General features: G+C 50.3%; 1 protein-coding gene across 4 annotated transcripts in view; it reads right to left on the bottom strand.

Annotated features, from left to right (window-relative positions):
- Nucleotides 1-617: 617 nt before the first annotated feature.
- srcin1a (SRC kinase signaling inhibitor 1a) overlaps nt 618-14,967 on the bottom strand; it is a 66,183-nt gene continuing 51,833 nt past the window's right edge. For 2 of the 4 annotated variants that reach the window (XM_078084082.1, XM_078084081.1), the window contains exons 12-21: nt 13,521-13,696; nt 12,594-12,724; nt 12,306-12,453; nt 11,450-11,756; nt 11,088-11,349; nt 10,796-10,935; nt 10,467-10,619; nt 8,751-9,434; nt 7,342-7,473; nt 618-3,656 (exon numbers count right to left, since the gene is read on the bottom strand). In XM_078084082.1, coding sequence (XP_077940208.1) covers nt 3,144-3,656; nt 7,342-7,473; nt 8,751-9,434; nt 10,467-10,619; nt 10,796-10,935; nt 11,088-11,349; nt 11,450-11,756; nt 12,306-12,453; nt 12,594-12,724; nt 13,521-13,696 — 2,646 coding nt within the window. In that variant the 3' untranslated portion in view covers nt 618-3,143. The remainder of the gene's footprint in view (nt 3,657-7,341; nt 7,474-8,750; nt 9,435-10,466; nt 10,620-10,795; nt 10,936-11,087; nt 11,350-11,449; nt 11,757-12,305; nt 12,454-12,593; nt 12,725-13,520; nt 13,697-14,967) is intronic. The other 2 variants (XM_078084083.1, XM_078084085.1) reach the window with 1 other exon arrangement.

Below are 14,967 nucleotides of genomic sequence, written 5' to 3'. Positions count from 1 at the left end.
TGACTTCACACAACTACACGCGATTCCCTCGTTGACGACTCCCGCGGTTTAGCTTAGCGGCTACTTAAAGCCCCATAATGCATCTCTTCCGTCCACCTTTTGCCTCTGAATGGTTTTTCGTTCACGTCGCAGGAGGAGGGGAATTAAACTTCTGGTCAAAGCAGCGAGGCTCCATGCGAAGCCTTCTGGGCCCCTGAACTCGCCTTTCACAGCAGTTACCACAACATCTCCCAACTCACGGATACCAGCTGAATCACAAGCACAAATAAAATAAGAAAAAAAAACAACCCTTGAAATGAGAAGGATAGTAGCAAAATAAAGCGCAGGCGCTGGTCCGGCTCCTCACACCTGAGTAGTTCACTTAAGGAGGCAAAGGCGCAGACGAGCTGAACGAGCATTTCCCCAAAATCTAACCCTCAAATTTAAAAATGAACTTCAGCGTATATATATATTACAGAGGCTAACTGTTATCTATACAGATACTCTTAAACAAATATAAAAATGTTCCGCTTATGAATAAATAATCTCAGTGTGAAATGTAATATCTCTCTCAATGAATTAAAAAAGAAAAACATCTGTACAAAAGGGTCACTAATATATAAAACTGAAGAGATGATGACATTTTACAGTATATAATTTAATCTAAGACTATATATATTTCACACTTTTCTTCACAATTATAATATCATACACAAACATCTCACTTAGATATATTTATATATGTATATTTCTTCTACGTTTCACTTCAAGTTTGCATGAGTTTTTCTGATTGAGGGGGGGGGGCGACGTGGCCTCAGAGGCCTCCGGACACTCAATGAAAATAAAAAAATCATTCCAGAGAGCACGGTCACGCAATTATGGTTCCATCTCACGTTTTAACCCGGGGGGGGGGGCAGCAGAGCGTGACCACTTCCTCCAGACGCAAATGCAGCAGATTCAACTGGGAGAGTTTTATGGATTTGAGTGTGAAACAGCATGAGGAGGTGAATCTCTTTCATTTCACTTCACTCAATATGAAACCGGGGGGGAGAAGAGGGGGGGGGGGCGACCCGGACGGCGGCCGAAAAGTGTTCAGTCACTCGCACGCCGGCCGCCTTTCAAGTAGTCGTTTAAAAAAAAAAAAAAGGGGGGGCAAAGCCTCCTTCTTTGGGCAAAAGTGCTCCTGCTGAACACGCGGATGGACCTGGGGTAGAAGTCTTTGAGGCACTGGGGGGGGCATGGTTACAGGTGCTTGCAGACAAACAGGAGTTGCATGTGATAATTACACATGGCACCGTTCACACGGGGGCCTCTTAGACTCCAGAGCTAAGTGGGAGGATCAGAGGTCGGACCGGAGATTATTAAAGGAGCCTTCAAACTCATCCCCTCTCTCACATGTTTCCATCTCAATGCCACAAAGAATCCATTTCACGGGGAACAGCCATAAAAATAAATAAACCGCTCCGTCTGTGACGCGTTAAACCCCCTCACGTCCGCAGGGCCGGGAGCTGCAAAACGGTTCCTCGGGCCGGGTTTGCCCTCACAGGCCTTTCATGTGCTACAGATAGTGAAAGCTCACACAGCAAAGGCCTCACATTCATTAATGTTTCAACGTGCAGGTAATAAAACCAAACGGGGGGAATCTAACACTCAGTATTTTAAGTAGTTTAGTTTTCTTCCTCCTCAAAGGAACGTTTTTAGCTTTGTGCTCGTTATATTTAGGCAGATTACCAAGAGCAAGATTAGAGGAGAAGGGCCAATTGTTTGCTCAGAAACTGTGCTTTCTTTCTATGTATTTTAATCAGGTCCTTCAGGAGACAAAGTGTGTCTGAATAGATGCTGATTAACTTTGTTAATGTGTCAAACGACGCAGAAGGGTTGAGACGGCGCCAAAGATGTTCAAGTGCAGTCAGTTCACCGCAGTGAAAGACATATATTTCTTCCTGTTCAAAGCAGGTGTTACAATTTACAATGAGACCTGCAAATTGCTAAATACTTCGGAAGCAACTTCGCCATCAGAGCAACCTTGAGGATCAAACGAGACAAAGACCTCAAAGGAAACCACTCGATGTGCGAGTGCTCTACTTCCACAGACACAAAACCACCAAACAGAATACTAGTCGAGCCTTGGCTTCAGAATGCGTGACAGTTTGTGTGTGCTATTCATCACTGTGTGTGCGTGTGTGTGTGTGTGCTTGAGTCTTTGGGAAGGTTTGTGATGCCAGGTGCTCAAAGCGCCAGCGGAAACATCCTGATTGTCATAATTAACTAGTTAATACACATATAGAGGAGTTCAACACGCCTCTGCAGCTGCTGCCCCGCTCGCATTCGTCCTCCCGGTCCCGTTACAAATACAAATGTTACAAATACAAATGTGCTGCAATGACGCTGCTCCCTACGATGTGCTTTTGTGAGTCCGCTATCGCCTTAAAGTCGTGCACTTCCTGCGGTTGATCCTGGACTTTGTGTGAATATTCATGTGAATGTAGCGGTGACACAAAGCGCAGGTTTAACTCTTTCCTCGGTGTGTACAAACGGGGGGAGAAAATATAGCACCAGTTCAGTTTAAAACACCCGTGGTGCCAGAAAAGCCACAAATGCCCTTTTGACACAAACAGCGTGAAGCCACAATCATCACCTCGATCTGCTCCGGATGTGTTTGTTTGGGTTTTGTCGGTCGGGTGACGCAGGTGAGCGAGAGCAATAATTAACCTGAACACACACGACCACCGGACTCACTTGGCGATTATTGCAGCTCTGATAAAAGTCACAGTCCAGACGCGACGTCCACTCCTACGAGGACCCTGCTGGGCTACAGGAGGCTGCTACTAAATCCAGCCGGACCGCATCAGCCGGCAGGAGGGGGGGGGCCTTTGTGCACTCGCTATCTGGCAAACAGGCAGTATGGCGGCGTGGGGGGGGGGGGGGGGGACTGCAGAGGAGTCGGATCAGAGTAGGAAACTTGTGACTTTGTTTATAGTTTGTGAGTCCTTGCCGTGAAAATGTGAAAACTGGAGGCCGAAAGTAGAAAGAAAGAGGAGAAAACAAGAAGAAAAATAAGCTGAATGTCCCATAATGTAGATTTCTCATCATTTGCCTCCTTATGGTTCATGATGCGATGGTGCTTGAATCCTCCCGTGTCCTCCTCGTCCTCCTCCTCGTCATCAGCGAGAGCTCCCAGAGGCGAGGCCCGTCTTCACGCGCTCGCTGCCCCCCTCCTTGCTGCTGTTGAGGCTGGAGCTACAACCGCTGGGTTTGGGGGCTGCGGGGGAGAGGGAAGCCAAAGCGGTGGGAGAGGAGGGGGAGAGGGAAGGAGTCGGGGTGGTGGGTGAAGAGGAGGAGGTGGGGGACGAGGCGGTGGGGGTGCCGGGGGAGGACCGGCTGCTGGGCAGCGGCAGGGAGGATGCTCGCTGCTCACGTAGAAGGCGGCGATGGCGGAGGGTGGAGGAGAGGAGCAGCGCCTCGGCGCTCAGCCCGGAGGCGGACAGGCTCACCAGCAGGGCCTTGGCTTGGCTGGAGGAGGGCGACAGGGGGGGCTTTGCTCCCTCCTGGGGGTACTTCCTCAGGCCGGGGGCAAACGCTGCCGCAGGAGAGGCCACTCGGCCCGAGAAAAGTCCCGTTTTGATACTGGAGAGGATCGGATCAATACTGCCACCGGTGCTGTTGGTCCCCAAGGCCTTCAGGTGGAGCGGGGACACGGGAGAGAGGAGGGGAGGGGGGAGGAGGTGAGGGGGGGAGAGGAGTTGTGGGGGGAGAGGAGGTGAGGCGTGGAGGTTTGCAGGGATCAAAAGGGAAAATCATGAAAAATTAATGTTGTAAAATTGGCTGGCCACTGTCCCCCCCCAGCATCACCTTCCCTTCCCACTGCAGTCAAACACGCCCGCGCTCACACACACACACACACACACACACACACACGCACACACATACACGTGCACGCACACACACGCACACATACACAGGCCGGGGTTTGGTGGAGAATGTTGCAGATGTGAGTGAAGATGCTAAAAGTTTTTTTTTAAAGGGGGCAGATGGGAGTCGCTCCCTCCCTCGGGGACACGGACAGGTCGCTCACTGCTGCAGCGGCACAGCGGGAGGGCAGGATGTTGAGGCGGGGGTGAGGGGGGGGGTTGCAGGATGGCATGAGATCACAGGCGGGGTGGGCGAGGTCGACCGCAGGAACGAGTGCCGGAAGAAACGGGTAGTGGGTGTGGGGGGGTTTAGGGGGGGGGGGGGGGGGGGGTGAGAACAAGAGACAAAGGAGATTGTTATTCAGGTTGATATCAGCATGTGTGGGGGGGGGGGGGGGGGGGCGGCGAGGGGGGGCAGCGCCACTCATGTTGACCAAAGCACTGATAAACACACCTTCAGTGATGCGACGCCACAGGACAATGAGAAGCACACATTTATATTTTGACACATTTTAATGACTTTATGTCATTAAAAAAATGATGCAAAATATTCGGAGCGGCAGCCGGCGTCACGCGTCGGATCCCTGTAACGCTGCCGCCGGTCAGCAGGTGGCACCGTTCCAACAGTATGAGGGGGGGGGGGACACATTCAGAACAGCAGGTATTTGTCTCTTAGTTTGTGAGTTCTAAGTTTCTGAGTTTTTCTAAGTGGCTTTTTTTTTAAAAAAATGTAAGTTTTACATTTAGGGATTATGGGGTTTAGTTCTGTACGAGAGCGAGAAGATCTGCACCAAAGCAAACGGGGAGAAATTGTCTTCAGCAGGCTGATTTAAAGGAGCCTCACGTCTGGACTGATTGATTAATACATGTGACCCGGAGGGGCTCCGTTGATTTGAACACACGGATGACATCAGACCTCACAGAAGAGTTCAGCCTTAACCGGCTGCTTGAGATGCTTTCAGAGGTAAATATCCATAATCAGTCAACAATTTATATATTCAGATGGATTTATTTAGATGAAGAAACAAAGGGAAGAAAACACACCGATGGGAACGACGTTGGGGAAAAGTTTGGGGTCACGTCGGGGAAGCGCGTCCAGGAAAGGTTTAAGAGAAGAGACAGCGTTACCTTCATCTGTGGGCCGAGCAGCGCGGTCACCCAGGGGGGGCACGTCTGATTGTCAGAACAACAGCAATGAGGGGCGAGGGGAATAACCGAGGTGGCTTTTTTTTTTTTTTTTTTAGGTCACAGCTCAATAACAAACCAAGGCAGTTTGCAGACAGTGGACCCGAGGATGGATTCTACCGATGAGACGAGTTTGACCTCATCGGTTTGTGACGTCCCACCAGTAGAGAGAACTACTCTCCACTTACACCTCCGACTTCAAGTTACCGTCTACTGCTTGTTTTTTGTTTCTTTCAGTTATTATTATTACCAAACTAAGCGTCTCGGTTCCGACCTCCTGCACCGCCGCTTTGAGCTCTCGCAGGAAGAGGCCGACGGGGGAACAAACGGGCAGAGTAAAGAAAATGGAAGACGGAAAAGGACATAAAGAAGCGGGAGCATGAGAGACTTAATGGTGGGGAGAAGAGCGAGCTGTCCTCTTCATATTGAATAATCAGTGATTGCCACGCGCTCAAGGGGCGATTATCCCACGAGGCAGCGATTCCTCTCAATCTTCTCTCAGTCTGAGGCGACCAAAGCTTCATTCCAGTACCACGTCCACTTCCCTGCAATCTCCACGGCTGCATTTGAGTCGGAATCTCTCAAATTCAGCGGGCTATGAAGGTTTAAGTTCACTCCACTGCTCCTGTTATTTTTCAAATTACGCTGACATTAAGCTCCCCCCCCCCAGTGCACAGTGGTGCAGAAATCTTCTTTTAGCTTTACAGGACTGACGCGCTTCAACAGTTTCATTTGCTGGCCTCCGGAGGCCACCGAGCATCTCTGTGTCCAGTCATTTACCTTTTTAATGCCAACGAAATGCTGGCAGATTGAAACTAATGAAAACAATTGTTGAGCAATTAGGCAAATTTATAAAACAATGTATGTAATAAACATCAGTCCTTCGACATTTCTGATGCCGGTTATTAAATATTAAAGGCGTCGAACCACCGAACCTGCTTTTAGTTATTTGTGACCGGGATGATTTAAGATTTGATCCAACTTAAAAAGGTTGTATGGTGATGATACTCGATGCTCAGTAACGGTGTTTTAGAATTGTTTTTAATTGTTCCTAGATACTAGATGGTTTAATATTTCCACAGATGAAAACAGTTTTGTTAAGCCGCCAACTAAACTTGTGTTAAACGAGATGAATCATGAACCGTATCCAACATCTTGTGAGGCGTGTGAAGTTGTCATAATTACCATGTGAATTCCCAGAGTAAATGACCACTAGCAGTGTTTTTTATTTTGATGATGCTGTTTCCCACTTTGATTTTATGTGACTTTTATTTTTGACATCATACTATCTGCACACGTGATTAATCGCTCATGCTTACGCTCACATTTGTACAATAGAAAACACGAGAAGCCACGTTACAAGACAATGCAGGTTTGGACTAAACTAAAGTGTACTTTGAAGTGTTATATCATTCAGGGTTTTGATTAGCTTTGGCAGTAAAGTTTGAGAATGATTTATTAAGTTGCTAACTAGCTCTCTAATGTCTAAATTAAGCTAATGGCGGCGGCGTTCCCTGGATTACCACTTTATAGCACCCTTTGATATGCGGAGCGAGGTATGTGGTTCATTGTAATTGTATTTCATGTGAATTCATTTCATATAATGACTGTTGCTATGCTGTTATCCCTGTATGCTAAAGTGCATTTGTCAAAGGATTATTTTGTATCTGGCTAAATTGCCTTTGTTATTCCCCTTTTAGTTTTCACGCTGTTGGTGTTGGTGCTGTGCACACTCGTCTGAATTAAAGTACACCCGTCTGGAAACACTCCCAAGCCTGTTTATTCCAAGTTGAAGGGACGCTACACCAAGATTATGGCCTAAAAGTTTCAACGTTTGTGGCAAAATGGAAAACATTTGCTCGAGGTGTTCTCGAGAACGTGGACACGAGGTCTCAGTGACCTTTGACCTCATCTCTGAATTCCACACATGGAGAAATTCCCTGTCACCGTTTATGAGACTGACCCTTTTCTTTCCTGCTGCGGCGGCATACAGAGAGAATAAAGCGGATATTTTAAATATCACACATCACGTGACATGTGGGGGGGGGGCGGAGAGGAGCGAGTGGAGGTGAAGCGTGATGGTTAAGGACAATTTGTGCTCGATCTGAGGCCCAACAGACACAGATCATTGCATCACTTCGGCCCAGTTTCAGATTCAGCATCATCTTCCCCTTTCTGACGTTACGCCCGCTTCCACGCAAGCCTAATTTTAAATTCCCTGAGAAAACGGTTGGGGCCTGGACGGGGCTAAATATAAAGAAAATACCTGGTGCTGGGTCTTCAGGAAGTCCTCTCTTCTGCCACTCTTAGACTTGTCTGTGCTGTTCTGCTGCAGGTGCTTCAGTTTGGAGGCGGCCGAGGAGTGGAGGACCTTCCCGAGGCTCGAGCTGTTCCCTCCCTGAAAGGACGGCAGAGACATCTGGATTCAGACCTCGGACGCGCTTCTTTGCCCAGCTGAACAACGCGCTTCGCCGTGCATCAGTAGCGAATGAGAAAAGGGCAGATAAAGAAACGCGGCATCAAGAGTCACGGCGCCCTGCGGGATCCGCGAGGCCGCGCACTAAATGATCCCTCCCGCTGAGTTACTCTCTAATACGCACAAAAACAAACACACGCCCAGTGGATGTCTCCGTCCCACCGTTTCTCTTCTGTACACTGAGACACGAGCTGAAAGAAAATCTAATAAAAGATGAGACACGCCGACACAACATCTGCAGCATCCTCAGTGCTTTGTGCGGATAAAAAAAACGGCGTAGTGAGGCGTGAAAGCGGGTCGCTTGTCGGCGTGGATTTGGTGAGCGAGCGTCGGACAGGAGGGGGGAGAGGGGCCGCTGAAGTGTGAGGGGGCGGTGGAAGTCGGAGTGATGAAACATGGCGCAGGGACGCTGTAACGCTCGGGCCGCGCCTACGGGGACGCGCCCCTCCGTCTCCACATCTGAAGGGCTGGGAATCGGCGCGACACAGCGGCGCTCCAGTCGTGGCGTTGCCGCCCCCCCCCCCCCCCCCCGAGGCGGCGTGGGAATCCACCGCGCGGGCTGTCAAGACACGGGAACGCTAACGTCTTTTTATTATCGCTAATCTAGTGTCGCGCTCAACCGGAGGCGCTAAAGAAGGCCGCTGACAACGTGCGATAGTTGTCCGCGGATTTCATACAGGTTCCAGAGCAGCAAGATTCATGTTGAAGTTGCATGTTTTTATCTTATTTTTCCCCAAATTGTATTAACACGTCAACTGCAGATCTAAGTTGAGTTAAATAGTGAACAGCAGATCAACCTCGATGTATCATCAATATGCTTAAAACGATTTCTGAGACTTAATAACGAGACACAACAAAGATGAAAAGATCAAATGTAGAGAGGTGGGAAAAAAAGAGAGAGAAACTTAGATATTTGTGTCATCTGTGCATTTGTCGTATTGATAGTTTGCGGGAAACAGATGTCAGGACAGATCGGAGGAGAAGACAATGAGGCTCAGCAGGAGAGACGAGCTGAGAGGACGTCTGTCGTCTGTCCCCTGTTATGAAATTGGATAAAAAATAATTAAATTTGGTCAGGGAGCAGACATCAGAGGATCAGAAGACAGTGAAGTTTCCGACAGACACCCAGAGAGAAGCAGCGAGGACAGAAAGCAGAGCGTGCTGCTTCAGAGCAGGAGTCCCCCCGGGGGTCAGTGAACCTGGATGGACGGCGGCCTGAAGGAGGACGGCTTGGGGGGGACCGGCGGCTTGGCGTTCGCCGTCTCGGCGTAGAGCTGCTCGGCAGTCGGGTGGCCGCTGATCTCGATCAAGGTGTTCTCCAGCTCACGGATGGTTTCCTCCAAGCTGTCCATCCGCCTGTAGGCGTCTCTCGTCGTCCTCTGCCGGTCCGCAGAGGGGCCGGACTCACCGGGCTCCGTGTCCGCCGTTGTCTGCTGCGCCCCCGGAGTCTCGGCCCCATCGCCGCGGCGAAGCGCCAGCACGGGTTCCCCCGTCTCCATGCCCCTCCTCAGAGCCTCCAGCAGAGAGCTCTGCTGGCCCGGGTGGAGGGAGCGTCCCGCTCTGGGCTTGGCCGCCGGCTTGGACGACTCCAAAAGGGAATGCAGCATCCCGTAGGCGTCCCTGACGCCCCGCCCACTCCTGAGGAGCACAAGCAGTGGCCGAACCCTCAGCTGCACCGCGGGGACTTCGTGAGTGTGCGGGGAGATGATGAGGGTCAGCAGAGCGGGTCCTAAGGTTCTGCTGAACTCCTGGGCCTCCACCGGAGACACCACCCTCACCTCCAGCTGTGTCAGGAGCAACGCCACCCCCTGCCCGAGACAGCTGTGCTCTCGCCGAGGGGGGCTACTAGAGGAATCCCTTTCCTCTGGAGACAAGCGGCTTCCCTACAAATTGAGGAAAGCACTCGGGGTTTAAATGTGAACACAATGAACTGGACTTTGCTGCAGTACAAACTCGCTGCGTGGGATCACTGCAAACTCAGAACCCCAACAGAAGACGCAGCGGTTTTAGTTTTAGTTTTGGTATGACGCCGTCTGCAGCTTTATCTGATGAATGTTTTTTAATATTTTTATGTCCCATAAAAATGTGTGTGTGCAAACGATCACACTTTCAATTAACTACATCGGTGGTTGGTTTGTTAGTCAGTCTCTCGCCACCGTTAACCACATACTAAATGTGGCTGTTTACTTTGGCGTATTCCAAAAGCACCTTAAAGCCAACAGTCGTGTTTATTTTACTTTGCAGAGATAAGAGGATCGGATGCGGCTTTGGGCTGAGTCGCGGACGGCGGTTTCTTGGTGCGGTGAAGAGAAAATCAGGTTTATAGAAGGCAGCACTCCACGGCACTCAGGGTCCGCCAGAGGGGGGTCTACCTCAGCGCCCGGGGCCTCGGGGGGCCACGGGTCCGTGCCGCAGAGGGGTGCACTCATCCTGCTGCGAGGGCAGACAAGGGGAGGGGCTCTCTCAAACAGCTGTGGAGGGAAGAGGGAGGTTTGAAAGCCGCAATAAAACCGCGGAATACAAACACAGCAGCCAGCGAACAACCAAAATCTGCTGTTTGTTGACTCCGTGCTCCATCAAGTTTCAGGCAGCCCATCTGAAACCCGGTCCAAGCAGCCATCAGGGTCCATCTGTCTGCCGGTGATCTGTGGGCCCTGGGTGATGATGTGTGTGACGGAGCAGTGCATGATCTCCGGGCCCCTCGGCCGCCGGGGGGCACGGACGCCATATGGCACCTGCTGCTTGAACATGTGGTAAACGGCGTTGAGCGCGTCGGCTCGGGAGCACGAAAAACCCAGCGGCAGATTGTGGACGCAACATAAACGATTAAAAAAGCGCAGGTTTTCCAAGTCGTTGAGCAACAACGTGTCGAGGTTACAATCACCGTAATACACGATTCACTACCCGTGTTTTACCTCTAATTCGGCAGCGATTTTGTCCTCCTCTCTGTCCTCCTTGTCCCCGGAGGCCAGGGTGGGGGGTGTGGACGCAGGCCGGGGGTTTTCCGACACGGTCCGCCTCAGTTTTACGTGCAGCTTCTGGGCTTCGGCCTCCTCAGATTCGGACTTCTGCGGTCGCAAATGCAGAAAAAAAGTCCGAAGCCTCAAAACACTTAAAACAATAAGCTCGGCACAAACGACCTTCATGTTGAACTAATCGGTTGACATTTACATCCCCGGGAAACGGTTTCCGCAATCCCTCATCATGTAACGCACGTAGACCAAACCAATCGTCTCCGTTTTACCTTGATGCTTTTCCCAGGGATGAGGGGCTCTCCGCTGCGGCTGGTGAGGCCCGGAGAAGACGGGAAGCTGCGTCGAGGCGGCGGAGGAGGAGGAGATTTGGAGGGTTTCTCTGTGCGGTATCGCGGTACCGTCAGCTCATCTAAGGAAAGGTCGCATGCATTTTAGAACAAGCTACGAGGCGTTTGTAGGCGTTATAATATTTGCATTTCGGTTCGGGGGGGACGTGTTCACTCTGAGTGAAACGTGGTCTATTTTAAGTGGAAAAGCGCTGCGGACCGAACCGCCACTCACCAGAGCCCCGCCGGGATCCCCCCTCTTTGCCGGACAGCTTGTGCTGGGGCTTGCTGACGCGGTGGTCCGCGGTTCCTCCCCCACTTTGCGGGTTCTGGGCGGACGCCGCGTTGGAGGACGGCTTTATTTGCTTGGCAGCAAAGTCCAGGTCCGGAATGGCCTTCAACAACTCGGCCTGTGTCTCCTCCAGCAGCCGGTTGATGTCCTGGGCGCTGTACTGGGTCAGGCTGGCCCGCTTCTCCTCCCAGTCCCGCTCTGCCGCCTGCGGGGGGGGTCGAGAGACGGATTTGAGCGCTTTGCCAACGTGGTGTTGCGATGCGATTGGTGAGGCTGTGGTGAAAGACAGACGGAACAATTCCTACCAGTCGGACCTCCACGGATAAAGCTTTGTCGGCTAAAGCCCGGCGCTCCAGCTCCTCCAGGGCTTTGCCCTTGTGGGGGACCGGAGGATGATTGTCCTTGTGAGGGCCGGACAGGCTCCCGTGGCCTCGGCTGAGGCTGGCGTGGGGGCTCCAGTTGGACAGGCTGTTGCCAACCCCGAGGTCATTGATGGTCAGCAGCGGGCTGCCGGAGACGTCGAAGTCCGAGAACTTGCGCATGTCGTCGTTGTGCTTCGACGAAGGACCAGAGAAGTCCTCCTGCTTCTTCCACACGCCCTCGTTAGCTTGTCTGGTAGCACACGGAAGATGGACTCATCAAACGACTCTTTGAAACGCAACAAACGTGTTTAATCCGGGACTTGAAGTGAGAGAAGAAGGGAATTTGATAAGCTCTTTTGATCTGTGAGGTTAATTAAACCGGAACATGCTTTTTGGGACACGCGGCGGATTGGGAGATGGACGACAGAAACGCCCCGTTTCTGCTTTTTAAGCTTTTTAAATGGCGGTAGCAGTAAATGTTAAACAGCGGACATATCCCATCCGATTCAACAGTGATATCTAATCAATTTGCCCTCTGTCCGAGGCCGGCCTGTCCACCGTGTTCTAGGAAAATCCATAATGTTCTGCTGACTCACAAACATAATCTCCTTGGCAGAGGTACAAATAGAAAAGGCATCGTGGAATTGATTACGAATGGGTGCATATTTCACTGTAAGTGTCACCGTGCCAGAAAAGAACATGCATCAGTATTTGTAGGATTTCTTCTACTGTCTAAAGATGGAATCGTTTTTAAGACTTTGATCTACATTCAGCTTCTTTAAAACTGTCATGCTCATACCTGCGCATGGTGGCGAGGGTCTCGGTTATCGTCTTGCAGCGCTTCAAAAGGGCGTCGAGCCTGTGAGGCTCTTCTTTCAGGAATTTGACGGCTTCCACCTCCACCCTGAGCACCACCCGCATCTTGCTCTGCAGACCCGGGAACTGACCTGCGGGAGAAAGAAGAGAAGTGACAAGAGAAACCCAACACAAACAAATCCATTCCTCTTGTACTAATCGGAAAGGAACCTTTCAGCGGGTGCATGCAGACAATGATCCATCTTATTTCAACCCCACGGCCGGGACTCACTTTTCAGCTCCGCGAGTGTTTCTCCCAGCCTCCTCAGAAGAGCGGCCTTCTCCTCCAGCTCCGCCACCGGCACCAGCTTGTGGTTGACAGACGACTCCTTCTGGATCTCCTCCACGGACTTCTCCAGGTCGCTGAGATGGAACAGACAGACGGGCTGAACACCAGGGACTCCTCGGCTACACTTTGACTTTCGTTAAGGGTTCCAGTAAAACCTCGGCCAATAAGCTGTCTCTCAATCGACTGGCAGGGAGAGCGACGGTTCGTGGTTCTGTGTGTGTGGGGGCGGGCGCTCAAAAGTTTTAAGAGAATCTGTTGAAATGTGAGTCGGCTCGGGTATCGAGCGCTTGTCTGGTCCGCTCAGAAACCCTCCTTAAGTTATGTTATGAATCAAAGCTCCATGTATAATTAACCAGAAGTAAATGGTCTATTAGCCAGGCTGAGTAAGCCGCATTGATTAACAGAGATCATCTGACGGTTCAACCAATTAGTCTGCAATCAAAGCGCCGCACGGAGTCAGATCCAGGAACGGAGACCCAGGATTTGTTACCAGCAGACCGTTTCCACATTTGAGACGGATGCGAGCAATCGGATTATTAAATCTCAGGGTAGCTCTCAACTCTGGATTTGCCGTCACTTCAATTAGTCGCTGGACCGTCTCATACCTCAGATCTTAATAAGCATCTTGCTCTACGCCCGGCTTGGATTACAGTTACAATTTCCTCCCCTCCAAGTCGCGTAATTATAAAAACAGACTTTGTCACGTTTGGAGCAATTATGAAATATGTGATAACACTCGATTGAAACCAGATAAATGTCAGTGTATTGCATGTATTTCCTGTTTAACTCAAGTGCATATATGTTTCTTGGCTCATTTTTTAAATTAGTCTTGATTATAAAAACTAAGGACATTATGATCCCATCACTGACTGGAGCTGCTGGATGATGAGCTCCTCCTCGTTGAGGTACTTGAGTCTCTCCTCCTCCACCAGGAGGCGCTGTCTCTGTAGGGGATCCTCCTGCTTCCTCAGGGCGTCGGCCACGCGCACCTTCAGCTCCGCCTCCGTCCGCTTCAGCAGAGTTCGCACTGAATTTTGGTTCTCCATCTGCACGAGCACATCCACTCACAATGTTAAGAGATAAAGACACTTGAGTCAATATTACTTTGACTTTTAATAAAAATCTGCCGTGACAACGGGACGTGGAAGAGGAGAATCGCAGGTCGTGGCCTCTTGTTTTTACTGCCACAAGAACGTTTTGCTAACGTATCCCCCGGCAGCCATGGGTTCAAATAGCTTTGAGTCTTTCGCCTCGAAAGCACCGCTAGCAAGTGGTTTCCTCTGTGGTGTGTGTGTGTGTGTGTGTGTGTGTGTGTGTGCGTACAACGTTTCTTCTGCCCCGAGGAGAAAGAAGGCTGACGTGCACAGAAGCACTGAGCGTGAACTCGACTCCTTCTCACTGTTATGAATGGAATATTCTGCAGGACTATTCCATGTAATACAACTCCCTGGATTGAAAAACACCTGGTAAGCAAGAAAAAAATGAATAATTGATCAGCCTCATGTTCCACGATGTGAGACACGACACCATATCACAAACATTCCCCAGTATTCCCCAGTTAGACGACTAAAACTGCTGCTGTTGCATCACGGCAAACACAGGGAGTAGGATTAAATAATTAAAAAATATATTAATGTATACAGAAAAATTATTTCAATATTGTGTTGCCTGTCTCTTCTGCACACGGTCTTTGAATAAGTTATGAGCAGCATGTAACATTTAAGCTGCTTGCCATCGCCACGGGAAACTGTACTTGTCCAGGTGCACAGGTCACACTTGAGCGCACATACAGGTACACAGCAAGAGTGTCCTCTGTCCTCTGACAGCACCACTCCCATTGTCTCGCTCTTATCCCCCCCGGACCCCTCACTGGTTAACCGTTTGGAGAAGCTCGTGTGATTGCTGTCGGGGAAGAAATAAAATCCCCTCGTCTGTCGCTCTCATTAGTGCTTCCTTCCCTCCTCTGCCGGTGACAGTTTAACTCGCGCTCTCCTCCCGCTGTAACCATGGCACCGCAGATGGAGCAAATGAGCGCCGCGTCGCCGTTAACTTGCACGCGTCGTTTGTTGAATACAACACCGTACTTTTTATCTTCCACTCATTCGATTTTATTAGGAATCCTCTGAAGGTACGATGCCTTCGATGTGGACCTCATGCAGTAAAGCTCTGCGTGTGAACCTGCTGGTGTTATTTACTGTAGTTGTAGTATCGAAGAGAAGATCAAATAAACATCAAAGCCGGCGATGCTGCATAAACAAACACGTGTGTTGCAATATTTTATAGTATTTTTGATATTATGAAAATGTTACATTGTGGA

Source organism: Gasterosteus aculeatus, chromosome 11 (genome assembly GCF_964276395.1).
Source record: "Gasterosteus aculeatus chromosome 11, fGasAcu3.hap1.1, whole genome shotgun sequence".
Lineage (NCBI taxonomy): Eukaryota > Metazoa > Chordata > Actinopteri > Perciformes > Gasterosteidae > Gasterosteus > Gasterosteus aculeatus.
Note: the sequence above shows the minus strand (reverse complement) of the source record. Positions and strands in the feature narration are given on the sequence as shown.